Raw genomic sequence first — 27975 nt, 5'->3', positions numbered from 1 at the left:
ATCGGTTGCTTTTTAATAACGGCATCAAACTTTGTGTGGTTTTTTTTTTTTTTGGTATTTAACGAATACTTTATGCAAGCTATATTAAATCGAATTACAGAAATGCACCGGTGTAGATGGTGCTGATTCTGAATCATAAACCATTTCTAGTAGGCGTGTAAATGCAAATAACAGGCCGGTGTCTCTGCTCGCGCCTCAATGACAGCCTCCACTTTTGATTTTCCATCGTTTATTTAGAAGATTTGCCGGGACGTGGGTCCCCGCGGCTGGATTTGGCTTACAGAATGGAGAAAAGTTCTGATGATGGGACGGTGAGACAGCAGACAGGTGCACAGGTATGACAGAGTGAGACGTCTCGTGATGGCGCGCACGTGGCCGCTGTTTGTAAACATACTTGTGCACAAAATAAAAATCATTACAACTTTTTTTTTTTTTTTTTTTTCTCTCAGGAACAATCAACACGACAAACAACGTTGTGTCTTTATGCGAAAACAGGCATTAAACAGTGACTTACACCATCCACAAAGGTCTACCAGTAGATACTCTATGTAGTGCTTGGTAAATTTTTTTTCTTTTTCTTTCAATGCATAGAATGTTTGCGCTGCAAACCAAAGTACACAAACTAAACGAAACGGTATCTCGATTTTCCTTTAGAGTGTGACCGTGCGGGTCGATTCATATCCGCAGAGGAAGAATTCCGATTCGCCCAAAAGAATTAAAAAAAAGAATAAAAACCGAACGGGAATCGAGTTTCGCGCGGTGAGCGAGTGTCGTTTGTACGTATATTCATATATATATACAAAAGCATTTGGATATATCTAACCAATCTAAATAACAGTAGATTTCAGTGCAATGCCGGCAAATACGCGCGGTGGTTGCCGCCTTTATTCTTTAAAAGGGAAATGTTCTTTTCCTGCTGATTCGTGTATTCATCAGAGCAGACCTTTGAAACACCGACCGATCACATCAGTTCATCAGCAACACTGCGAAGGAGGGATCCGCTTTGAACACGTTTAATAATCAAAAATATAGCAGTTCCCCTGCCACGGATGAATAAATACACAAATATGCCGGACGTAAATAAATACATAAATAAATCAATCAGTCAATAAATAATAAATCAGGATAGAGTTAAACTATGAGGTAATCCATCAATGGCTATTTTTCGTCATTCGTCGCGGGGAGGGGAGGAAATAATAAAGCCGGGTGTATCTAAGTGGAGCTGAACCGCAGAGAAGTAGTTCGTCTGGATTACCTGTTATTTGCATACTTTCACATTCACCAGTACAGTGAAAAGAAACACGAGTCGTGAAAATAAAAGGGTACTGATCGCGGGCACACGCGCGGCTCGAGCCGAAGCGGCGTTCCTTGGTCCCCAAAAAGTCAGTGAGTTTCGTTTTCGCTGTGTATAGTCCATCAGTGCGCCGCGGAAAATTTCAACCTCTTCTGTTTTTGTCTTTGGTTGCAAAACCATACTCGCACCACGTTCTTTTTGAGGTCCAATTTCTCAGCTATGGCCGCGATTTTCTCCGACGACGGCCGGGGCTGCACCGCGAAATACGCTTCCAGAGATCGCTTCTCCGGGGCCGCTATGGAGGTACGCTTGCGCTTCTTCTCGCTGCCGTTGAAAATGTCGGGTTTGCTCATTTTCTCGCGCTGGGCGCCCTCGGCCTCCTCCAGCCACGCCTGGAGGATGGGTTTGAGCGCGATCATGTTGTTGTGCGACAGAGTTAGCGACTCGAAGCGACAAATGGTGCTTTGGCTCAGGGAGCCCACGCCCGGGATCTTCAGGTTGGCCAGCGCGCCCCCCACGTCCGCCTGCGTCACCCCGAGCTTGATCCGCCGCTGTTTGAAGCGCTCCGCGAACGCCTCCAGCTCCCTCGGGTCCGTGTCCGAGTCGTTAATGGAGGGCAGTCCGTTGTTGGCGAGTCCCGGCGCGCACTGGTGCGCACCGCCGTGGTGGCCCGGCAAGAGGCCGTGGTGCGTGAGCGGCGAGTTCATGTTCATAGCAGCCTGGTGGGACAGGTGGGTGAGCCCGTGCATGTGGGAGTGCGGGTGGGCCGACGTGGAGATCAAGCCCCCGCCGCCGCCGCCTCCTCCGCCGCCTCCGCCGGCCCCCTCGTGCGCGCTTGGCATGAGCGCGAGCGACGGCGAGCCGATGTGCTCCATGAGGTCCGGCGGCTCCAGGTTCTGGTGGTGGTGGTGGTGATGGTGGTGGTGGTGGTGGGCGAGTGGCACGGTGGAGGCAGACGAGCATGGCACGGTGTTCATCGTGTGGTACGTGGCGTCGGGCTTGAACGGGTGACTCTTACCCTGGGACACTGCGATGTCCACGGCCGCCAGAGCTTCGGCGCGGGCCAGGAGCGTCTCATCCAGACTGGCGAAGATGTTGCTCTGGAGCTTTTAGAGTCGGGGAGACGGGGGGGAAGAGAAAGAGAAAGGGAAAGAAAGGGGAGATGTCAGCTGGGGAATAGTGTCAACACACATAACACAGAGAATATTCCTTTTAAGAGGCTTCCAGTCATAAAAATTAATACAAAAAAAGGCTGAAGCCTGAGCCTTCAGTGAGCATGCCTTCAGAAAAGATCACAGGCGTGCGGATGATTGCTGTGGAATACATGAAAAAAACATTAAGGCGGTGTAGGCGCCTCCAGCGCTCCTCCTCGCGCGCGCAGGAGAAGAACGCGGGAGGAGAAACGCAGAAGTTTTTGGAGCTCGTTTACCTGTGGAGTCTGCAGACAGGCTCTCCTGATCGCCTCCGAGCTCGAGTGCAGAGTTGTGTACTTGTGCTCAGGTAAGCTGGGATGCATGGCGAAATGAGGCTGTTTGCTGTTCATGGACATCATGTTTGCGCGGAATCCGGCGCAGATAAAGTGCGCGAAAAGCAAAGCGAGAGTCCGGCGGCGCCTCTCCTGGCGTCTCGCAGCAGTCAGGCGGATGCGGTGGCGCTCGGCTGCTGATGGTACAGAGGAGATGCCCGCAGTGTGTGTGTATGTATGTGTGTCTCTCTCTGTTTGGCTGTGCTGTGTGTGGATGAGGAGCGCTCTTACACCTGAGTCCCTCACATCTCGTCCGGCAGCCTCGCCTATTCTCGCGAGACGAGCTCGATTGACTCTCTTCTCCTCCTCTCCTCTCATCTCATCTCATCGCGCCTCTTCGCGTCTCATGTCCTCCTCGAACTGTAAATCGGCCTAACGACGGTGAGGGGAAGGGGGCTTCCTTCCATATACCTGTGGATTCTGCGCGCCTGCGCGCCGCCGCCACCGACTCAGAACGTAGTGGCGTTAAACGTCGATGGCGGAACCGCTAACAACCGCCTGTTTAAAATACTCTCTCTTTTTTTTTTTTTAAATCAGCGTGCATTGCATTAAAATACGTTAAAGACGATCTTCTGGAATAATTGTTTAAAACGACTGTTATATTTGTGCGTTTTTAAATCATTTTAAATGATTGTTCTTATAAGAATGAAATCGATAGCGTATATGAAACATGCATAGTTATACCGGAAAACAACGCAATCAATTTAAGCTTTTTTTCATAAATCGTGCATGAATTAAAAAAAATAATCTATGTAATCAGAATGTTAATCATGTATTCGTTTCCGTTTCGGATGAATTTGCGAGCTCGGGTGTTTCTATTTAGCTGATGTTAATTTATGATGTTGATTTATTGAGCAACGTTTATCGTAAGTAAAATAAACGGAAAGAAAACGAATAAAAACATCATATAACGAAGATCGCTTTAAGCGGTTCATATAGAGGTTATGCGTACTTTACGTAAAAATGAAATTCCTCGACATCAAAATATAATCCGTGCGTCTTCGTATAATTTTCAGAAGCAGAATTTGCATCCGGATGTTTAAATGTCGCTCGTGTTAACGCGAGGCATGGTGGTATTGTCTTGATTGATTACGCAACTTTAACTATCATGTATATTTCACTAAACTCTAATCACGGCATGAATTTTTAATCGCCTAACGCTTCTAGTTGGTGCTAATGAAGTGTTAATTCACTAGCATTAATTAATTCTTTAAAAGACTGCAGGAGGTGGATATTAAATAGATTTGTTTAGTATTCCGGTGATGACGCGGGAATAATTCCCCATTAAACACAGAGAGACATGTTTTCGCGTGCACTGTTATTAAAATTGTGACAATCACAGCGTTTGTCATAACACTAAATCTTGAAAATGAAACCGTAATTTGTATGCATGTAACGGTGCTGTTTTATTTAGACAACATCCAAGTACAACGCAGAAACACTTAAAAAAAAAAAAAGAAAAATGACAATATTTTCAAACCTTCTGCACAAATATAATTTATTGTTTCTACAGTTCAGATACAAAATTATTCAGATGCCACATAATTCTGTACAAGCACAAAAGCATTGAAATTCAATAGGAAAAAAAATCTGTTTAATTTCAAGTGAAAAGTGTAATGTTAACACCTTATCCCCTCAGGATGCTGAAATGGTTTTTATAACATACGATCCAGCACACGCTGCTGTCATAATAATGAACAGCCAGGCAAATTCATAATAAAAAGCTCTGATGGAAAGAAAGGAAAGGCCGTTAAATCTTGTTGAACTCCTAAAAAGTCGCTGAGAAGTAAATCCAGTGAATAAGATCAAAATGGAGACCATGCTGGAAAATACTCGAGATGCTTCTGCTTCTACTTTAGTTTTGAGACTTTCGATGGACTGGAGATGGACAATCCTGGGGGACATTTGCGCTTGGTGGGCTGTGTGAGATTCTCCACCGTAACTCCAGCTCTGTCACTGAACTCAACGACTGAAGCTTCCTCCTCTGAAGCCGCGGCGGTGGTCTCCTGAGTTAAAGACGTGTTTTGGTGCTCTCTTGCTGTTCCAGGATCGGCCAAGAGGTTGCTACAGAAATCCAGTTCCGGTATTTGGGTGGCATCGAAGTCTGGAGATCGTGATGAAGATGATATTGGTGATGACGGAGGAAGGTGAGAGACCTGACCGCAGGAGCTCTCGCCTTCAGCCATCATAGAGTCCAGCTCAGAGATCTTGTCCAAGTACGCTGCATCCATACAAGCTTCACTGTTACCCACAGGGTCCTCGGAGCGCTTGAACTCCTCTCGGTTTTCATCCAAACGGGGAAGATCAGGTCCGCAGTCCATCCAGCCTCCACACAAGACCTCTTTGTTCAAACTCACAGTGGTTTTCTCACCAAAAGCAGCACCTTTGTTGATCTGGAAGGACCCTGGGCTTTGGTTGACTGAGGATGAACTGGTTGGGCCCTGGCAATCATCAAAGCTGAGTCTTCTCAGGTAAGTGAGAGGTTTGAGACCTAACTTTCGGTCGCTACAAGCCGCAGCAGGACTCTTCAAGCTCAGAGATCTGAGAGCCGAGGAGGGTGTAGAGGGAACCGTAACGTCTGTGAGTCCATCGTTCTGTGGAGTCAAGGTCCCTCCTAGAAAACCTACCCTTTGGCACGCATCAGATGTTGTCAGGAGGCGCCCGTGGTTGTTGCAGAGCTCTGAACACTTTCGGTCCAGGTCTGTGCAAACAGAAGTTTCTTCCATTTCACTCAGGCTCCTTCGCATCTGGGCGATTCTTTCAATCCCTCCGTTTTGAGTCCCTCCCGAGGCAGCGTTTGAACAAACACCTTCTTCAGTCTTAGGGCCGTCCCTCTGGTTCTGGGCTTCAAGCTCTTCGATGTATTTATCGCTGCGCTCCAGAGCTCTTTTCAGCTGCGCCACGTCCCGCTCATACTGATGAATTTTAGCCTCAAGAGCTGCAACGGTATACCTGCCGAACCTCAATGTAAAACACAAACCACAAATAAGGTAACTTTTTACATCTGAGTTACTAATACCGCGTAAACAAACATAAAATAACCAATATAAATGATCCATCTGTTGCTGTGATTTTTTACACCTAACTTAAAACGCAAGTCGATACACCTCACAAGCATCATAACAGGAAAAGTGTGCTTACTTTTGAGGAGATCTGCTGTCCACTTCGGCTTTCAGCCGCATATTTTCTTGGATTAAGTCAAAAGTTTGGGAGCGCAGAGTTTTGTTAGCCTGAGGGAAAGAAGCATGTTGCATTCAGAATAGTTTCTTTTTTTTTTAAGCACAGGAAACAAACACATTTCCCATATTTCCAGTGGTCAGTGAAAATTCATATATATATATATATATATATATATATATATATATATATAAAATCTCAAGGTTTGGTATGTACATTTAAAAACCATTTAGTATATTATTAAGTATGCACATTTATTCATTATTAAATACCCACAAATATTAAAATAGTTTAATAAATGGCAAATGAGACATTAAATCTCTCACATTACAGAAGCAATAAACACTTAATTTCATGTATTTACCCAGAATATATAAAAAATGTGCATGATTCACTAATCGAATTTTCAAAAAGACACATTACAGCTTCAGTTAGACAACCAAATAAACACCGTCGATGAATGCATTGTGTTTTAAAATGGCTAAACCATCTTATTATATTTCTATGAGCTTCTGTGACCAATTTGTATTGCATTCGAAAAAGCAAACACATACTTCTTTTAGCCTTTCGAGGTCCTGTTTGACCTTCCTGTAGAGGTCATTGGCAGCTCTCAGCTTATTGGCCGACTCCTCCAGAGCGCTCGGGTCGACGGGACTGGTTTCACTCTGAGGAACCAAGACCGTGCTCGGTTCCACAGCCGTCTTAAGTTGCATCTCAAGGCTCAGGTTTTTGCTTTTCAAGTCCTCGTTCTCTTTCAAGAGGGTTTCGATTTCATCCTGTAAGACAGATGATTCATAAGCTCAGTTGAATGAACCTTCCTGTTTTTCGTCGCACAGCTGGGACAATTTCTTACAGACACATTGTGATGAAACATGCGTTATGTCAAATTTAGTAGTGCCTTAGTAGTTCAAGTTATGATGAGGCCCACGGAATGGACCAGATTTTGTTTTTAAAATTCTTTTGCATTTATTATAGTCTGCAGAATTTCGTGTTACTCATTCAAACGTGGCAAAATTGGTATTCAGGGCAATTATACAGGAAAAGGCAACCCAAAAAAATGTTCCTCAAACCGTTTCACTGTGTGTTTGACCACAACTACCTCGTATTCCCGTAAAAGCAGCTCTCCTCGAGTCTTTCGGAGACGTCTCTTCACAGAATCGCTCTCGCTGGACTCACAGTCAGTCGTGGCTCCTGCGAACACGCACAGAGGAAGACATTTAAATCACGTTTATCGTTTCGCACGAAACCTTTCGATGATCGCGAGGTCAGCTGACGTTACCTATGATTTCTCTGCAGGGGTTTTCTGGGGTGATGGCCACTCTACAGGTGGGACACTGACTGCTCTTCTCCAGCCACATTTTGATGCAGCTGGAGCAGAACACATGGTTGTTGCAACAAATGACCGGCTGCCGGACCTTTGAGGTGCAGATCCGAACAAAAAGGTAAATGCAAAGTAATAACTGTTCATATCAAGTCATACGGGATCATTTGAAACAAAAAACAGTTGTAAACAAATAATCAAATGCCTATTTAATTATTTAATGTTTTTAACACAACATCACAATGCATGCATGCATGTATATTTTTTTCCTGTTCATCCCTGTAAAGCTGCTCTGACGCAATCTGCCCTGCCCACCTTAAACTCTGACCAATCAGATCAGGTGATACATGACATGTCAAGTACAGTGTTCGCAAATGTTTTAAATAGCTCGCCGTGAATGAATCTTAAACAACTTTAACGCTCCTACCTCATCTGGCCCATTTTATACCAACACTGTTTATCATAACTCTCTGTGAATATTCCAGAGGTTCAATAACTACATAAAATACAACCGTTTACAGTCGTTCAGACAAGTGCCGGCTGGTCTTTATTGTTATTTTGTGTTTTAGGAGGAAAAAAAAACGTGCCTCAGAATGAGCTACTGTACAAAAACCATCGCTGCTTTAAGTTATAGAACCATTGTTGTCTATAATATGCTCCTATTTGCACATTTTCATTGAAGGAAGAAAAAAGCGATGCATTACGTTAGGTATGCCTGTAATTTAACAAAGAAAAAAACATGAAGTTCTCGCACACACTGCACGAGTCTCTGTGTGTATTTTCTTCTGTCGCGTGTTTAAAGTTTTTTTTTTTTTGAAAGTTTGTTACCTTTCCGAGGCAAATCTGGCAGGATATCGGTAAAGTCAGTGAAAGAGTAACGTTTTGAAAACTTTGCGCCATGATTTAGTCCTCACGCGCGAAACATGATCCAAAACTCCCTCCAACAGAAACAAAGTAACGAGCGGTGCGCGCGACTACGGCGAGCGAGTGGTGCTAATCCACTATAACGAAACGCGTTCTCCGTAGAAAACGGCACATGCTTACGGAGGCTAGCTTAAATTATTAATGCGTTTCTCGAGGAACGCAAATTCTTGTGTAATAAATCTTATTTTTATAGAATTTTGTGCCAATTCGAAAGTAAACAATAGACTGTATTAATACTCCGGAATAAAATCGATTATGTCGATAAAAGTTTTTGTTAAAAAGAATGGTAATGCATGCTATCAATAAATACTGACAACAATAACAACAAGCGATCATACTACTAATAATAATAATCAAAGTAACATTTTTTGTTATTAGTACTAATAGTATAATAATTGGTGCATTATTAGATTAGTGGATGTAATATTAGTAGATAATAATAATAATAATAATAATAGCCATTGTTATTGGTAGTGGTGTTGGGTATATTTTTTATGATCAGAGTGAGATCCATTTCAAAATGTGTCCTGAAGGGGATTTTTTTATAAATGTTGTAGTTAATTGTTGTAAAATAATGTATGTAAATTAATAGCAATTGATGTCAAATTTTTTTTCTGATATCCAAAATACTGTTTGAAGTTTTGTCCCTCCTGTTCTGCTGATGCCTCTTGCCTCTTTGTTTCAAGAATTTTATCACAACAGTGCAAGCCTGGGTTTTACTTCATTTTTATTTGATCTCATAATTCATTGGTCATCGCCAAATGATGGCTTTATTATCCCATAATGACAGACCCAGTGGCTGAGCGCCTGTGAGATAACTTCATTAGCATCGAACTGATGCAAAACAATGTTGTACATTGATTGCATCAAGCGGGCTATTGGTGCTGCGACTACATTACTGTCATTTGTTGCAGGTCTTTCATGTCAACACAGCGTATGGCGACTTGACTTTGTCTAGACTACGAGTGGTCTGACTGTACGCCAGGAGGTCTGAAACTCCGAATCGGACATCTGTATGTGGAAACATTCCTGGAGAGAACGTGCTCGTGAGCAAAGACCAGATTGCTGAGCACGCGCTTACATAATAACACAAATTTGCCTTGTTTTCTTATTTTTACAGACCCCCTTCCTCCCCTTTTGTCTCCTGTCAGTGAGATCAGCATCTCAGAAATACACACAAAAATCGCTTGCTACTCACTTCATCGTTCATAAGTGGAACAAGAGCTGTGTCAACAAGAGACATCCATTTCATCACGAAGTCTCCAGTGAAATGAGTCATCCAGCGCAGTGAAAGACCTCATCACATGAGCCTACAACACCCTTTCTGAGATGACAAGCTCACTATTTTTGTTGTGAAGAGAGAGGTATGAGTTGATTCGGATTGCTGATGAATCATTTATTATATTACACACCGATGTTTCAAAGTTCGAGGTCGGTACAATTTTTAAAAATGTGTTCGAAAGCCTCTTATGCTCGAAAAGGCTGCATTTATTGGATTAAAAATACAGTAAAGCATTCAATATTGTCAAATATTATTACAATTTTAAAATAACTGCTTTCCATTTAGATTGATTTTAAAATGCAATTTATTAAGTCTTTAGTGTCACATGATCCTTCAGAAATCAGGATTATTTTGATGAATGGATAGTGGAAACGAACATCATATATTTAAATTTGAAATATTTTGCAATATTATAAACGTATTTGTCACTTTTTGTCATTTTATTGCATCCTTGCTATTTAAAAAAAAAAAAAATCTTACTGACCCTTAACTTTTAAACGTCGCGTATATTACGTTGCATTATAATTAATATGAGATTCATAATGTTTTGACGATATATGCAACCAGTTAGTTGTACACAATGCACGATGGTTATAGTTTGAATCACCAATGACGCGTTGCTTCAGAAATTTGTTGAAATATTTAAATTTGTGATTCCACGTGAACATGTAAAAAACTAGTTCAAATCATGTTATTAGATATCGCAGTGCTCTAAAGATTGTATTTTGCCCACATATGCTTCAGACAATGGTTTGTAATCTTTCCCCCATTAATTGGTGACAGTCAATTAATCACAGCCGGTTAAGGACCGCAGGATCTATTGATCTCATCCGAGGCTTTATTTTTCATCCCTTAAATGACACAGATCGGCACATTTGCCTTGGCCGGGTAATGGAGGGTGGTGAGCCAGTGACCCGTGTGTCAGGCCTACATGTGTCCCATACTCCCCCATTGTGAAATGGCATCTTTACCATTTAAGCTGGAAAGGTTTAGACTGCCCTAAGAGCAAGGCGCCGGGACAGGCCTTGCTCCGCTGCTCAGCTGACCTTTCTGTTTAAAGCTTAATCACTGGCAAATGCTTACATTAATTAGCCCGTCCTCTCTCTTTCTCGCTCTATCGCCCACCTGATCCCACACACACACACACACACACACACCAACGTCATGCCAGTGGCTCGAGAACCAGAATGAGTGTAACCTGCAGTCGAGCGCATCTTGAGGACATTAAGACATTTCCCCCCGCACTCCTGCGGGCTTCACGTATTGATTAGCGTGGCCCCTGACCGCGATCGCTGCGGTGCCAGAGAGTGTGTCATGGAGATGAGGGGCCCCTGCTGTCGGCGGGGTTCTTTCCTAAGCCCCGGCTCGCTCTCCACAGTCAAGCCGCAGCTGACGCCCCCCTCAGACACCTTTCATTGCCCTTTCGCAACCCTGCCCTTTAAAAGTCGGAGCAGCATCCGGTTCTTTACGTTTTGCATCATGGATTGAAGCTCACGGGATCTGGAATTATCTGTTGTGTGTCAGAAACTGTGCCGAACGCTTGCAGAAACATCCTCGGGGATGTCCACGCCGGATGTGTTTTTGCATTTTTGCTATTTAGATGTTAAACATTTCAATTCCTTTTCGGAAAAAAGAACTCAGAACAGTAGCTTTACATTCGTTTTACGTCGTGAATAGAAAATCGTAGCATCTGAAATTAATTACATGTGGGAAACTGTGCTAAAAGCTGGCAAAGAAAGTGTGAATGTATTGTATGTTCTTGTGTAATGTCATTTTTTGAAATGTTAAAATGCTCGGTTCCAGCTTAAAACACAGGAACAGTAATTAGCCGGGTATCCATGCAAAGCCGCGAATTTAGTTTGACTTATGCATATTGCATAAAACATTTGCGAATGAGCACCGTTTCCACCCAACGAGTCAAAGAGAACAAAATCACCACATCCTTCTAGAACTGACACTATATACTAAGAAGAGTATAATTAAAAGTGCATCATTCGCACGAACCCTTTTTTTCGTCAAAGACCACGTCAAGCGAGCGTAAAACGCTTTTTTGCGAATTAAGGAATTTTTATTCGAAATTTTCCATGTTCATCGCTCGTTTCTGATCCGAAGCTTCAAAGCGCGCATTGAAATCATGGTGAAGGAAACAAACATGTTTTTGCGCTTTCGCGCTTGCCGAAAACCAGACACAAAATGAATACATGCATATAAACACTCCTTTAATGGAGAGCGTAGGATGCCGTCCCAATTATTAGTATGAAAGTCTGTTCTCTGTCTGCGCTGCGCCCCCTTCCTCTCTCTTCTCTCTCCAGCCTCAAATTTATTCTCCTCCGCGGGTGCAGTTTTAGTGGTGGGCCGTGCGTCGCGGTGCGGAGAGGAGCAGCGTGCGCTGATTTTATTGCATTGCCTACAGGCTGCTCCAGCCACACGACTCGCTCGTGCCCCCCCCCCTCACCGACTGTGGCTCCCCTACACCCTCTTCCTCCATCCGGCCCTCTCTCAAGGGGCCCCTGGGAGCCGAGGGTGGATTATTATGGAAATACTATCATCCGCTGGCCCTCTGAAGCACAGCTGGGCAGGGCCGTCATTACGTGCGTTGCGGCAATCTGTTCTGGGAAGGACAAACTCGAACGTCACGAGACTGGCATGCATAGATCACATAAAATGTGCACCGGATAAGATGCAAAAAACGAAAAAATGACCTCGATAAATTTTGAGCTTTTTGCCTCCGGTTTTATTAGCGCTCTCCCTCGCGGCCGTATCTTACGGGACGCGTGTAAATAAGACATTTTCATCTCAAATATTTTATGTCCACCTGCATTACGGTCTATTTTTTTTTGCATGGCAGGAGCTCTTGTCTGACGCCGTTGTGTTACGCAGCCGATCTCAGCGGTTTTGTTCCTGTGTCTGTGTATCAATCACAGTCACCGGTCTGAGTGCTGACCAGCCTCTGAGTGATTGCGTTTAGTTCCTTACAAGATATTTCGGCCGTGCTTGTTATCAGATTAACCCGCCCACTGAGGCACATCGTTCACTGCCCAATAAAGCGGGTCAGTCACATCCATCAAATTACTGTACTCATGCTTTCTGCCCCAATCTCATTTACTTGAGCTTTGGAAATGTAAACAAAACAATAGCATCATAATCACCAGCTGTAAAATCCTCATATCGTTCATTTCGTGGCACATGGATTTTTAGAAAAAGTCGATGAAAGTGCATAACAGAGTCTCGTGTTTAAGACAGGGGCGGCTGGATGTGGAATTTGTCACAATGATCCATTAAAAATGCATAGAACCTCATTAACTTTTGCAGAGACTGAAAGCTCTTTCTTATAATCTCTTTCTTTTTATATCACTTTTTATATATATATATATATATATATATATATATATATATATATACACATTTGCAATATTGGATTCATGGTGCCAGCTTTACGAGTCCAGAATCTGATCTGTTGAATTCAGCCTTTAAAAAACTTTTTGAGGTTATTACAAATGAAGTGTTCAGATGAAATACTTGTGACGTGCAGCATCCCATCTAAAACTACAAAAACAGAATTTGCAAATTAGTATTACAATTATTTAAAAATTATATAAAAAAGATTTAAAAATCTTTTTAAATATTTTAAAAAGATTGTTTTTAGCATTTGGAATTATTCTTTTATTTAATATACATTTTATGTTGATTTTAAAATCGTTATTGTTACACTTTTTTTTTTAATTGAGAGACTGATATGAAAAAAGGTTAGTCACAGCAACTGTTAAAAAGACATTTTAAGATTATGAGAATGCAGGTGAGATATGACATGCTGTATTGCATCTGAAGCTATTTTTTATTTAAATTTTTTGCAATTATATTACATTACTGCTTTTAAATTTGGTTGGGGTTTTTTTTATATTTTATTTATTTCATTGTTGTAATGTTGTATTTAATATATTTCAGTGGCTAATTAATTCATTAATGAATTTTATTATTTTAGAGCTGTTTTTAGGAATGATATTTAATTAATATTTCATTCCATTTATTTTTATAATTATGCGGTATTTTATAAAATGACAGTGTGTTGGATTATTTACACCTTTTGTGCATTTAAACAGAATTTGTTTTACCGCTGGACGGAATAACAATCACAAAACTAACCATTAGACTCTAAATATACATTTCCAGTTATATGTCGATATCAATTTTAACCTTATATCCTGATGTTGATTAAATAAAGCTAATGGATGTCCACCGAAGTCATCCCTTATGTGAAAGCAGAATGAAATAGTGCCACTTTTTAAAGTCGCTTCAGATTCCGACAGTACAGCATGCATATAGACATGCAAAACACGCTTCTTGTAATCAAACACACTCTCAGCATAAAGGCTTATTAATTATTAGTGCCCACTTGACTTCATATTGTGCTGCCGGTGGCCTGGTCAAAGATTATAATTACCACTTTGCTGTTTGTATCGTATTCATCTCCTCTTGCCTGTAGTACTGTATTACTCTCAGCATCTCTCCCTTTCTCTCTCTCTCTCTCCCTCTCCCGTACACAAGACCAAAAGTGCAGGCACATCATTTATTGATAAGACAAAAAGAATGTAATGAAATTATCAATGTTCTTGAATTAATTATGAACATGATTAAGAAAGCTAAAATCTCAGGAGCCGAGATCTCATTACCCATTCAGTCTCAGGGATTGCTTTCATTCAGGGAGAGGCAAAAGAAGCCGTCCACCCGGCCCGGCTCGAACAGTCCTCTCTGCCCCTGCGTGGAGCTCCTCTTTACCCTGCTACTCTGTCCCTGATTTATTCCCGCCGGCCTGCGCCGCTCCGTCCTGCTGGAGCCAAATGAGATCCGCGACCGCTTGCACGCCGAGAGGTCCTGACCTTCGCTCTCAGATAGCAGCTCCTCACTGGAGGTAAGACACACAAGCTGGTTTTACTGGAGAGCAGCCGCTCCGCTCGACCTTAGTTCGGTGTTTGTGCGGAAAGCAGTGCTGGGAGTTGTCTGCTAACACCGGATGGTTTCATCCTAATTGTGGATAATTACTTTTCTGCGCTGCTATGGAAAACTTTTCCCAGTCAAGCCGACATGTGTTTGTATACGGAGGGCGTGTTGTTACTTTAAAGTCTGAGGAAGGAAAAAAAAATATAAAAAATATATATATATATATATATATATATATATATATATATATATATATATATATATATATATATGTCATTTTTTAAAACTGCAATAATCCAAAAAATTTAAATTGTCAATTTTCAGGTCGTCGTTTGCATGTTGACTTTTCGTAAAATGTAGCATGTCTTTTGATTGATTTGAATGCGCGTATCATTTAAGGCCACAGAATTGTAAGAGGCCATTTATACAAACTATAATTAAATATGTCAAATGTTTAGATATTTTTATACATTGAGATATATTTAAAGATAATATATGGCTATTAAGATATATTAAAATATGTATTACAAATGTTGTTTATATATATATACTGTATGTATGACACTTATTCATTAATTCCATTATTATTATTGTTGTTGATGTGTTTATTATTAAATCGACATGCTATAAAGGCAAAGTACATTTCTAATACAGATTTTTGTATAAACCACTTTGTAAAAATAAGCTAATTATAAAAAAAAAAAGTTTAATACACTTTTTTTAATCTTTGTAAATTTCTCTCTCTTTAAAGTTTGTTAAAATTTCCATCTGATTCATTTGTCCCGATAAAACACTGATATCATTAAAATATTTATAGATTTTTTTTCTTCGGCTGTCTGTCACTTCTCTCATTTAGTATCTTTGCATTATTATCGCGCCTTTGCTGAGTATTTGTTTTCGCTGCTTGTTTAGTGTGATTCAGAACGAGTCGCTCCTGTGGAGACGAGTGTGAGAATGACTGTTGCTAGTTTTTCCGTTTCTTTGGTCACATGGGGAAATGTGCACCAGTATATGGGCGTCCCCAAAGGAATGCAGCTGGGGTTTCAGAGTCCCATCTCTCCCAACGTCTCTGTCTTTCTCTCTTCCTGTCTACCTTTCTCATATCCCTGTTTTCTTGCCTCTTTCTCTCCATCTCTTGTGTCTTCCCATCATCAGGCTCCAACATACACACACACACACACACACTCACTGCAGCGCAGCATTGTAAAGCCGCCCATAAGGGAACGGTGTGCAGTTGGCGAAGAACTTGTCGCATTGGGATGTTACTTTCTCAACCGCTTCGACGTCCTGCGGTAAACATGCATGCCTTTACCGTGACCTAAACAAATAAAAACATAACAAACTCTCATTATTCTTCCAGATAAGAAAGACTATGTTATTCAGTTATAGAAAACGTGTGTTTTGCGCCCAGCCTCGGTCTCCGCGGATAAGAAAGCCTCTGGAGGATAATGAGAGCTCTCTGGCCTGAGGATTGATCCGTGTATTGGATCTCACATAAGACTGCTGTTACTGGATATTACCCAGCGCTATCGGCCAGCCGTGATGGCCTCGTGATAAGAAGTGCTTACCAAAGGGGAAGCTCCTACAGGGCAGATACGGTTTCTCAGCCGCCCTCAGGGGACCGTCAGCCTCATGCTGCTGAGCTCAGGAACTTTTTACCTCATCAAGTAAATTCAGACCCTTATCAAGTTACCAAGCAGGCCTCTTCCAGTCCAACAAATATTTCTGCCCATTGTCACTTTCAGTGCTAAAAGAGCCCGGTCGCATTACAAGGCACCTGCTTTTCATTGATAACCCAGGAAATTTGGGAGGTGATGGATTTGTTTGGGTGATTTGGAGAAAAGTAGGGGATGTGCGAAACTGTATCTCTTTATAGACATCTCTCCGAGTGCTTTCTCTGAGCCTGGGAGTCTTTCTTTTAAAGATTAAAATTCACGTGGGATGGGAATTCTGTTCGGAATTTACAGTCGGGTTTGAATGAGTTTAAGTTTTTATGTCTTTTGACGATAATGGCATTGTTGACAATGCAATCTACGTCCTGTAGCGCAGTTTAGTGCTTTCAGGATCTCTAAAAGACGCTAAGCTCTGAGATAATGAAGTGGTCTGCACATAATGTGCCATCTCCAGAGTTTTTCAGCCCTTCGTCGCAGTGTTTAAGGCCCAGCAGAGAGGCGATGCAGGAGCTTGTCAGCTCCGGCACTACCGCTGCGGCAAAATTAGCCAGGTGGCATCTGGTACCCGCCGCCTGCCAAAGGAGGAGGGCCCAGATGGCGCGTTAAGCAGGCTAATTATTTCGACACAAAACTCTGATATCGCAGCCCGCCAGGGTCTAGTTTCCCTCTTTTGAATCTTACTCACCGGGCTTTGTTTCGGAACCGCCCTCCCTCTCTTCCAGTGAATGTGCCTTTGCGGGGATGAGTAACTGGATCCCGCGAACTGGTGGTAAATTTGAGCAATATCATGACAGCGGTAATGTTAGTCCTGAGAGGCGTCTCCATACAAAATGCCAGATTTGTAAATGGATGGAGAGCATCTTCAAATCTGTCGTACTACCACCTGATGTTCATGTCATTGTTTTTGGGGTTATTCTGTGTCAAAATCTGATTGGGCATGTATGATAATGATAATGTAGCCTAGCATTGTGACTCAACTAGTGGGTCATGACCTCAAAAATAATTTACAGACTGACAAATAGTGTTTAATGCAAATTATAAAATGCAGCAGAACATAACTACCGTGGAGAAAAAAAGTATTATTTTTATTTAGTAAAAATGCTTTCAAGTGACAGTATAGACATATTTAAAAAAAAAAAACGCTGTTCTGTTTAACTTTATATCTTCTCAAGCAGCAAATCAGCATATTGGGAGGATTTCTGAAGGGTTATGTGACACTGAATCGCTTACCAAACAATATTTCAGAGCTGAGCGGTGTCTGCAAATAAAAGCGTAGTTTTGGCAGTGAATGGTCACCATTTCCACATTCATTGACCGGGCCGTTACTGCCCAGCGATAGAGCCACTGAGTAATGGGTCAATAAAGGCCAAGTCAGTGCGGAGCACCTGCTATCAGAGCGCCGCAATAACGCCGCAATACCTCTCGCTTTCCCTTAAGAGACCTCAGACCTCATCATGCAGTCCAATCCAAAGTCCTTCTCATAATAAGGGTCAACATTAAAAGCCTATTCCATTAGGAGACCAAAATTACACAAGACTTTAATGTCTACAAACACCAGCAGTTAAGAAGGAAACAGCTCATGTGCATTAGCAACACATGTTGAAATAGTCATGAGATTATCATCGAATCACGTTTTAGTATGTTTGGCAACACAGATGTTTTTATTCATAGCATACATCTGTTTCCAAGTCATGCTTTATGATGGCTCCTTTGGGAGCAGCAGGTTGTAGAAAAACAATATTTACTGCACTCTGAATTTCCACCTTTGAGTTAAACCCTTCATTGATTGTGTATTGTCGAGGCCAGGCCGCTCACGCCACCCCTCCTCCTCCTCATCATCTTCATCCTCTAGTGAACAGCAACACCTCCACCTCAATAAAGACAAGGTGCAGGCCTCCGACTGATAACCTGCTGACTCCTACATCACAGGTTTTCCCTCGGAAATTGAGTGCTACATCATGATCAATTAGTTGATGTCATGGATGAGTAATGCTTCTTTGCACGTTATCCAAAACACACACATGCACTTTAATTAACACACTTTCATGGACCATTTAAGCAGGAGATTCAGTTCATTGCATAGATTTTTGTATGGCATGTATGTTAGCATGTAAATTTGATGCATCACAATAAAACCAAACGGACATATATTCAGAGTTAATATATAATTCTTAAGATATATATATATATACACAGGTACATGTCAATAAATTAGAATGTCATGGAAAAGTTCATTTATTTCAGTAATTCAACTTAAATTGTGAAACTTGAGTATTAAATAAATTACTTGCACACAGACTGAAGTAGTTTAAGTCTTTGGTTCATTTCATTGTAATGATTTTGGCTCACATTTAACAAAAACCCACCAATTCAAAATAGAATATGCTAACATGCCAATCAACTAATCAACTCAAAACCTGCAAAGGTTTCCTGAGCCTTCAAAATGGTCACTCAGTTTAGTTCACTAGGATGCACAATCATGGGGAGGATTGCTGATCTGACAGCTGTCCAGAAGACGAAGAGAAGGTGGCTGTTCACAGAGTGCTGTATCTAAGCATGTTAACAGAAAGATACACAACCAAACGAGAGAATTTACAGCCTTATGAGGATTGTCAAGTAAAATCAATTCAAGAATTTGAGTGAACTTCACAAGAAATGGACTGAGCTGAGCCTGGGGTCAAGGCATCAAGTGCCACCACACACAGATGTGTCAAAGAATCTGGCTACAGTTGTTGTATTCCTCTTGTTAAGTCACTCCTGAACCACAGATAACGTCAGAGGCGTCTTACCTGGGCTAATGAGAAGAAGAACTGGACTGTTGGCCAGTGGTCCAAAGTCCTATTTTGAGAAGAGAGCCAGTTTTGTATTTCATTTGGAAACCAAGGTGCTAGAGTCTGGAGGAAGGGTCCAGAAGCTCATAGCCCAAGTAGCTTGAAGTCCAGTTTTAAGTGTCCAATCTGTTATGATTTCAAGAGACAAATGAGAAACAAGAGATCAAAAAATGCAGATGAACTGTAGGGCACTGTCAAAGAAACCTTGGCTTCCATACCACCTCGGCAGTGCCACAAACTGATCACCTCCATGCCACGCTGAACTGAGCCAGTAATTAAAGCCCCTACCAAGTATTGAGTACATGTACAGTAAGGGAATATACTTTCCAAAAGGGCCAAGAATTCACTAAAAATGTTTTTTTTTTATTGGTCTTATGAAGTATTCTAATTTGTCAAAAGAGTAAATTGGTGGGTTTTTTCCACAACATTGTAATTTATTGAGATGCACCTGTAGCAGTTCACACAAACTTGAAAACTTGCTGAAAATGTCCTCACCCTTGAAAAACGTAGCATTTCATCACTTGCACCAATGGATGCTCTGCAGTGAATGGGTGCCGTCAGATTGAGAGTCCAAAGAGCTGATAAAAACCTTCAGAATAATTTTCATTTTTGTGTGAACTGTTCCTTTAAGGTAACACTATAATACTAATATTGATGTTATAGTGTACAGTTTGTAAAATCTGCTTGCAAAGAGATTTACTTGGACACTTTTTTAAAAAATAAGTGAAGATGGAAGGCATCTAGAATATAATCTAAAGACAGTTTTATCAGGTGCATGCGCCTGGTGCGAAGTTAACTTCCGGTCTGTATTTGTCTGCTTAGTGCCGCCAGGTACAAACGTAGCTAATGATGAGTAATGAAGTTGGTCACAGGTTATTGTGCTGTGGGACGTCTTTCCCATACATTTGTTGATTTGTGGCGACCTGCCACAATATCAATACTGACCGTTTTTCCAAAAGGCTCCGTTGATTAAACATGAGCATGCAATACACATTTAAAAATCAAACCGAAGCATAGGGTGTTTTTATATCACTGTATTTCTGAAAGAAGATTGTTTTTAGAACATGTCATTTTCATTTCATCCTGCGTTTGTAAGCTCACAACTGCTTTGGCTACAGCTGGGGAAACCATTCTACTGGCAGAGAATGAATTGCATTTTTACTAAATCCATCCGTTTCACCCAAGCAAACATATTTTGGATCTTGCAGAGGTTGTTAGGGCCACAAAAGCAGACATGAGCAGTAACTTTTGTTTATGATGATTTAGTCCAGCAATACAACGATAATCTGCAAATGATTCTTGACATTTATGGTCCATTAAAAAACAGGAATGTTTCATTTGCCAACTCTGCACCTTTGTTTACATCCGAACTTCATCAGCTGAAAGTCAAGGGCCGTCAGTTGGAACCGCTATGTGCTAAAACTGGACTTATGGTTCATAAAGATCTGTATTCTGACCATGTGAAAGCTTACAAGTCTGTAATTCCACTGCAGAATCAAATTATTACGGTAGTCTAATAGGATCTGGTGTGTAAAACAAAAAAAACACTTTTCTTTGTGGTTTTAAAGCCACCTGATTTTTCAATTGTGTGAAATATGCTCTTTTTTACAAAGAAAATGTATTGACTATCTCAAAATTGCAGTTTTTGTCTAAAATTCTTCAAAAGATTGTTGCTCCCCAGCTCCATGGTTATCTTTCTAGTAATGGTTTATTTGAACCACCACAGTGTTGAGACAGCGCTTGTAAAGATATCAAATTATTTATTACTAGCTACCGATTTTGGACTTTTATCAATTCTTATACTTCTTGATCCTAGCGCAGCATTTGTTACTGTCTCCCATACCATACTTTTAAGCAGACTGGAATCTATTGGAATTATTGGTACGGCCCTATCTTGGTCTACTCTTGTTGTCACCAGTGTTCCACAGGGCTCTGTCTTGGCACCTCTTTTGTTTCTTATTTAACTTTTACCAATTGGCACCATCTTCAGGAGACGTAACGTTCTGTTCCATTGCTACACCGATGACACTCAACTTTATCTTTCTTATAAACCTTCCACAACGTCTCCCCCTTCTGCCCTTCAATGTTCCTCTATCCAATCAGGTTAAAAGTTTGGGAGGCATCCTTGATCAAACTTGGTCATTTGAAGCTCATATAAATAGTTACCCGCTCTGCATTCTTTCATATTAGGAATATTAATCATCTACGTCCGTTCACTGAAGAGCACTCAACGACTTGGCACTTCCATATTTAATGGATCTTCATATACACAGTCCTTCAGCAGCTTCAGCACTTTCTCTTGTTCTTCCGTGTACGCGGACTACTTCTATGGGATCTCAAGCTTTTGGTTATGCAGCTCCCTTTTTTTGGAACTTACTTCCTGTTGAAGTTCGCAACAGTTCAGGTCTACCGGTTTTTAGATCTCGTCTAAAAACTTGTTTAGGCAAGCTTTTATTTTATGCTTGTTTGTTGTATTGGTTTTATTGTTTAATATTATTATTAATAATAATAAAAAATAATGTTGTCGTTGAAGCAGTCTATAGTTTGCATAAAATGTTTTCAGTTAAAATCAAATCAAATTTTCTATGCATGTTTCTGTTCATATTGTGCATGTTACTGCAAATCAATTTTAAAAGTTAGTTTTTGTAAGCTCTGCAGCTTAAGCGACTTTCCAGGCCTTCCGTCCCACGAAAAAAGCCACAGCTAATGCTGGGAATATGAGACCTAATTAAAAACAAAGTAATAAATGAAAGCGCGCAATAAAGAAAGAGCTTGTCACAATAAAGAGATTTCTGAATAATAGCTATTTCAGTGTTCTTCAGAGACATTTGTTCTGCACATGCTGTATTGGAGACGGCTGCATTATAAAACACTATGATCAGTAAATTTCGGGCACCCGCTGTGTGAAAGTTAATCATTTTCCAAGTGTGTCATTGATCAGCATTACATCTGGAGACTGGCCTTCTGCCTTTCTCCCTGGAGTCCCGATGCCCTGCGAATTAGCAGCAATAAAGCCATAAAACTGTTCATTTGTATCTCCACATCCCTCCACCTCTCTCTTCACTCTCTTCCCCCCCCCTCCTTCACTCCCCAAAGTGTCTCCCATCTGCTTTTGGGACTGTCGGTTGCGGTCTTACAGCAGGAGTGAGATAAGCACAACATTTTCCTGTCGATATGTTTCTATTAGCCTCCGCAGCTCCATCCATCAGCGAGGCCTTCAGGACCGTACGGGACTGACTGAGTCTCTGCCTTTTCACTCAGTGCTGAAGTTACGAGACCTACAGCCTCATTTGACTGCGAGGAAGCAGAAAATAGAGACTTCAGCTTAGATTCGAGAGGTCTTGAACATCTGACAGCTCTCAAAGCTACTTTTGTTTGACTTTTTGACCATTTATACAAGATACAGAGTTCATAGCCAGTGGCATAAAATCATTAAAAGAAACACTTTTTTTGTTTGAGGCACCTAACTCCACTGAATATTAGGCCTATGCTTGCCTAATTATTTCTATATAAATTATTTCTTTTGAAAGACCACACATGCCCTACGCTGCTAATCTATTCTATTGCAAATAGCACCTAAAATCACTTTTCATGTTTGTTCATACATGTCTAAATCTGCCAAGTTTGATCAAAATATGCATATTTTTTTTACAAAATATTTAGACAAATAGACTCATAAGGGCGTATTTTCAACAAGCAATTAGTGTCAAGTCTCTTCATTTGTAATCCACTTTAAGAGCATCAAGACAGAAGCACAGATCCCACTAAAGAGGACTAAATCAAACATGCTCTATTGATATTGCCTAAGGTCACGACCTGGAAATGATGTCCCCTTTTGGTCTCTAACCTTTACGCGTGGTTGGACTATAATGACGTTGCAGGATAGCAGTGAATATCGAGATGTAAGTGACAGTCAGTGTTAATGTCTCATTTAAACACAATAGATGACACAAGTCGTACTGAGATTGCTTATTGATTACTGGTTAACCATTTGGATCATGTAATCTGTAGGTTTGGACTGTGACAATGGGATTTTTGTAGTTAGTGAAACTGTCTCATTCTCAAAATGTCAGTGTTCAGATGTAACTGTAAGCTCAAGAGATTTAAAGAGATAGTTTAAAGAAAATGCAAATCTATCATGATTTACTTGTCATTCCTAAGCTTTATGATCTGCGAATGTGAATGGGTGCCGTGAGAAAAAGAGTCCTAATAGCTGATTATAAAACAAAGTGCTAATCTGAATGATTTTATCATATGTGTGGAAGATGAAATAACTTTTTTCTTTTGTTTCCAATTCCAATTGACATTGGACCTGGTACTGAATGGACCAAAGATATTTTTTTAAAAGCATCATCCTTTGTTGGCCTTTCTTCCAAATGACTTCACTTCAGATGTTTCTCAAATTCAAATTCAAATTTTATTTGTCACATACACAGACATACGTAGTACGACATGTAGTGAAATGCTTTTGGGCCATTTTTCTAAATTGCTAAAACGCTAAAACCCATTGGCTGAACAAAGTTCTCAGTTGCCTGACCTCATTTAGCTAACTCTGCAGTCTGTTGTCAATATCTTAAACCATTTCACATGGTAAAACACAATTTTCAGCAAAATTCCCAACTCATTCTGCACTCTAATGCACGTCATCCATACTGATAAACCCAAGTGGCAGCATTCAAATACAAGCACTCAGTTCTGAGCTACTATGATAGAACATGTTTTCGTTCATCAAAAGACAATGACGAAAAAATGCTACATTTGTTTCGAGATTAAAAATTTAGATCTCCCTGAGAACTACGTTTTGAACAATGTGTTCTGTTTTGTGGTGTATTGTTTACTGACTGCTTCGTTTATATCATTTTGATCGCTCTGTTTTGATTGTGAACTCAGGTGAAGCTGTTTTTGGGGGCGAAAGTTTCATTTTGCAAGATGAGTCAGAGGTTTCGTAAATAGTGCTAGAAGATTAGATTTTGTGTTTAATGGTTTCAGAAAATGGAGCAGGGATTCAGAAATGGTGGTTTAGCAAGTGAGGAAAAACTGTACGAATATAGATTTTTTACTATAAAGTAAACACATATCTGATCTTGGTGAGAAATGTAATGAAATATTGAATATCTCTTTGTAAGCTCTCACTGTGGGTTGTGAAACCAATGAGATAAAGAGATATTCATATTTGTTTCCTGTTAATTACTATTCAATATCGCTTTTATGAAACATTGTGAATGATAAGCCGAATCAGAAATCATTTTACACCAGCATGCAAGTGCACCTGTATTTTTTTTTTTATATAAGCATTGCCATTGTATTTGCACACAAGAAGATAAAAAGATTGATTCCAGATAGATCTCTCCTCCACCTGCAGTTCTCCTCAGATTGTCTTTTAGCATTGAGATGAGAGAGTCGCTTTAAAGCACAGACTCTTTATTCGATGGCAGACTGGCCTACTTCCCGTAACGGGCCTCGGTTTGAAACAAAAGCACTACAGGAACTACATCTAAAGCTATTGATTCAGTAATGTCATAAGAGAGAGAGAACGTAAAGCATGAATGGGCTGTTAAACAGCAAAACCAGAGAGAGCCGAGTTACTCATACTGCGCTCAGGGCTAAATATGAAAGATTCATTTTGGAGTTTTCCCACTTATGAATGTGGTGCGTTTGTGCCTGCTACGCTGATAAATGCAAATCCCACAATGCCGGCAGATGCACACGCACACATACACACACGGATACCTGTATTGTGAAGATACGAGCATATGGCTGTGAACGACATGTGGGTTTCCTGGGGACGGTTCTCCAGATGCTTCCAGAGGAAGAATGCAGACAAAAACATGCCACATCTCTCTGTCTCCCTATCTCTCTCTCTCTCTCTTTCTGCCTCTGGCAGGTGTCTTGTACGTACGGACTGTTAAGCACTTGATAATCACAGTGCCTGAGAGCATTGAGCAGAGCAGTGAGACCAGATCAACATCTCTGTGATTTAAACTGGCCATCACCTGCTGCTCTCAACTACCTACTTAACTATAAATTAAAAATTGAAGAACAGGCTTCTTTTCAGTTCAAAAGTGTGCATTTGAGTCAAATCTATCTATCTATCTATCTATCTATCTATCTATCTATCTATCTATCTATCTATCTATCTATCTATCTATCTATCTATCTATCTGTCTATCTATCTGTCTATCTATCATCTATCCATCTATCTGTCTGTCTGTCTGTCTGTCTATCTGTCTATATCTATCTGTCTATCTATCATCTATCTATCTATCTATCTATCTATCTATCTATCTATCTATCTATCTATCTATCTATCTATCTATCTATCTATCTATCTATCTATCTATCTATCTATCTATCTGTCTGTCTGTCTGTCTATCTATCTATATCTATCTATCTATCTATCTATCTATCTATCTATCTATCTATATCTATCTATCTATCTATCTATCTATCTATCTATCTATCTATCTATCTATCTATCATCTATCCATCTATCTGTCTGTCTGTCTGTCTATCTGTCTATATCTATCTGTCTATCCATCTATCTATCTATCTATCTATCTATCTATCATCTATCCATCTATCTGTCTGTCTGTCTGTCTATCTGTCTATATCTATCTATCTATCTATCTATCTATCTATCTATCTATCTATCTATCTATCTATCTATCTATCTATCTATCTATCTATCTATATATCTATCTATCTGTGTCTGTCTGTCTGTCTGTGTAGTGTGTTTGTTCTAACTGTATCCATCCATCCATCATCTTCATCTTGTTTTTGCTAATTAATAAATACAGTTGAATTTAAAAAAACCTGTGAAATGGTTAACTGTAAAATCCTGTAAAATGTACAGAAATAAAACGTTCCCAGAATTTCCTGCATTGCATTTCAAATTTAATTTTGAATTTAATGCTTTTTTCTTTAAAAATACCTGTCTCTTCATAATTGAGTGGATCATTTAGGATGTGATGGTTTACGCGATGATTGAGAAGCTCAAAGAAGTGAGAATCATCTCGTCGGTTTTGATCAAGCCGTATGCAGTTAGTTGTTGGGCAAACTGCAGACAACTGAAGTTACCGTTTACACACACGTGCCAAAGCATTTGCAATTTGCTTAAATTAATAAGAAATTCCGATCTGATGTGAACAAAAAGCGAATTGTTTTGAAGAGATCTGAAATGATTGTTTCTGGAAAAAAGCAATGAGAAATGAGACATTAGCATGTGTAATATTTGTAGCGATGCTTTAATGTCCTTTTTATTTGATCTTAGTGTCATCTTTCCGTATGAACATGTATTGTTTGACTTGTGAGCGAACAGGTGTTTCGTATCACAGCTGTTATTGTATCACATATAGCTGAAATGCTGTATTGATCGTCCAGGACCGGAACTGTCTGATTTGTAATTTCTGATAAGAACTCCCTCCCAGGTCTTTACCGTTACATTCAGCCCTCATTATATCATATTTTCCCCAAACCCCCTGCAGCCACTGTGTAATCCGCAGATAATCACCCCAGCAGCAGTTTTTCTTCCTGCCTTTTTTTGTTGCAATCGCTTCTTTTTTCTTCAATGTTTTTTTCCTGCTGTTACTGGTTTCTCGAGTCTCCGCAGGAAATCCAGTCTCCTAACAGGTCATTTAAATGCTGTCTCTCTTTCACATTATTGATCGGGCGGCCGGCACGGACGAATGCAGGGTCCTTGAGATGTGTATCTGTCTGGTAAGGGCAGTAGTGTCTACCATGAGCTGATACACAGCTCTGACCTTGCGCCGATGTGCTAATACCGTCGGAGAAACACTCTACAAATGCAAAGAAAATGCTCATACGTTTCTGTCAAGGAAAGATACACTCTGTGTTCTTAATTATGATTAGACTTCAGTGACTGGGCATGTTTGGAATAGTGCATATTATTATTATTTATGTGCACTCCTCAGAAGCGTAGAATATTTATGTTTTTTTTTTTTTTTAAATCTCCTTGAAAGAAGGAGTCTCTTAGGCTCACCAAGATTGCAAAAGTGATATTACATCTAAAAATAATAATTTTCTATCTGAATATATTTTACAAAGTAATTTATTCCTGTGTTTCAAAGCTGAATTTTCAGCGTCATTGCTCCAGTCTTAAGAGTCACATGATCTTTCAGAAATCATTTAATATTTGCTGCTTAGGAAACATTTCTTCGCATTATAAGAGAGAAGTGCTATACAAATTATGATTTAAAAAAATATATATAAAAGCAAAAACAGGAAATTAATACTTTTATAATGTAACGAAAGATTTCTATTTCAAACAAATGCTGTTTTTTGAACTTTCATTCATCAAAGATTCCTAAAGAAAAAAACGTATTATTTAAAAATTATTAATGATTACATTTAGCTATTGTGAAATGCAATACTAGCTTACTGAATTAGATTTAATGACGCAATGACTTGCTTACGAAGACGGTTGCTGAATTCATTTTCAAATCCAGAACTGAAAAAAAAATCCAAGTGGGTCTTACTTTTGCCAATAAAAAGGATGAGTCGAGAAAAATATGACAATGGCTGATATTACTTCCTGCTCATTCATCACATTGTAAATGGAAAGTCGTGTCAAGCAAACTACAGGGTTACAGTATTCCTCACAGTAAGCTCTGATTTACACCGCCGTTTTGGCAGATGTAGTATTCTGTGCACAGTATGCATATTTCCAATATATCCCTTCAAATGTTTCTCCTTGCCAATTACATACTGCTTTACAATATAGTACGATATTGTATGCATAATAATAATAAGTACTCGTGTAAGTCTGAACAAAATCAACATTTATATATCCCACCTGTGCAACAATTTCCCATCAGCAGTGTCTTTACCAATTTCGCGATTAATCTAATAACTCGCACATGCTTGTTTTTCATCTCAGAGGCCTTCATTTCCCAGCCCGCTCTTCCTTTCTGTGTTCGGTTTCAAATGCTCATGCTATCAGAAGGCTGAAGCACATTCATTAATAACCAGCCTTTGTTCTGAGAGATTTCCA

At 40.2% G+C, this 27975-nt stretch overlaps 2 protein-coding genes and 1 long non-coding RNA gene across 4 annotated transcripts in view; 1 reads left to right on the top strand and 2 right to left on the bottom strand.

Moving 5' to 3' along the window:
* The window catches only part of LOC122346779, an 86483-nt gene that overhangs the window by 37688 nt on the left and 20820 nt on the right, over positions 1-27975 (top strand). The window contains exons 1-4 of one of the 2 annotated variants that reach the window (XR_006251167.1): positions 2660-2794; positions 7293-7438; positions 9156-9254; positions 9362-9605. This is a non-coding gene — a long non-coding RNA (uncharacterized LOC122346779). Of the gene's footprint in view, positions 1-2659; positions 2795-7292; positions 7439-9155; positions 9255-9361; positions 9606-27975 lie in introns of those variants that run through there. The other variant, XR_006251168.1, reaches the window with a different exon arrangement.
* Positions 213-3141, bottom strand: pou4f1 (POU class 4 homeobox 1). The gene is made up of 2 exons (XM_043241632.1): positions 2724-3141; positions 213-2400 (listed from the first exon to the last, which is right to left on the bottom strand). Exons 1-2 carry the CDS (start codon positions 3135-3137, stop codon positions 1417-1419), a joined length of 1398 nt encoding a protein of 465 aa, XP_043097567.1. The 5' UTR covers positions 3138-3141; the 3' UTR covers positions 213-1416.
* On the bottom strand, positions 4304-8326 carry obi1 (ORC ubiquitin ligase 1). The gene is made up of 6 exons (XM_043241631.1): positions 8146-8326; positions 7276-7411; positions 7096-7187; positions 6551-6772; positions 5961-6049; positions 4304-5780 (listed from the first exon to the last, which is right to left on the bottom strand). Exons 1-6 carry the CDS (start codon positions 8215-8217, stop codon positions 4670-4672), a joined length of 1722 nt encoding a protein of 573 aa, XP_043097566.1. The 5' UTR covers positions 8218-8326; the 3' UTR covers positions 4304-4669.

The sequence above is a fragment of the Puntigrus tetrazona genome, chromosome 6 (assembly GCF_018831695.1).
Source record: "Puntigrus tetrazona isolate hp1 chromosome 6, ASM1883169v1, whole genome shotgun sequence".
In the NCBI taxonomy this organism is placed as follows: Eukaryota; Metazoa; Chordata; class Actinopteri; order Cypriniformes; family Cyprinidae; genus Puntigrus; species Puntigrus tetrazona.
This window is presented reverse-complemented; position numbering and strand designations above follow the sequence as displayed.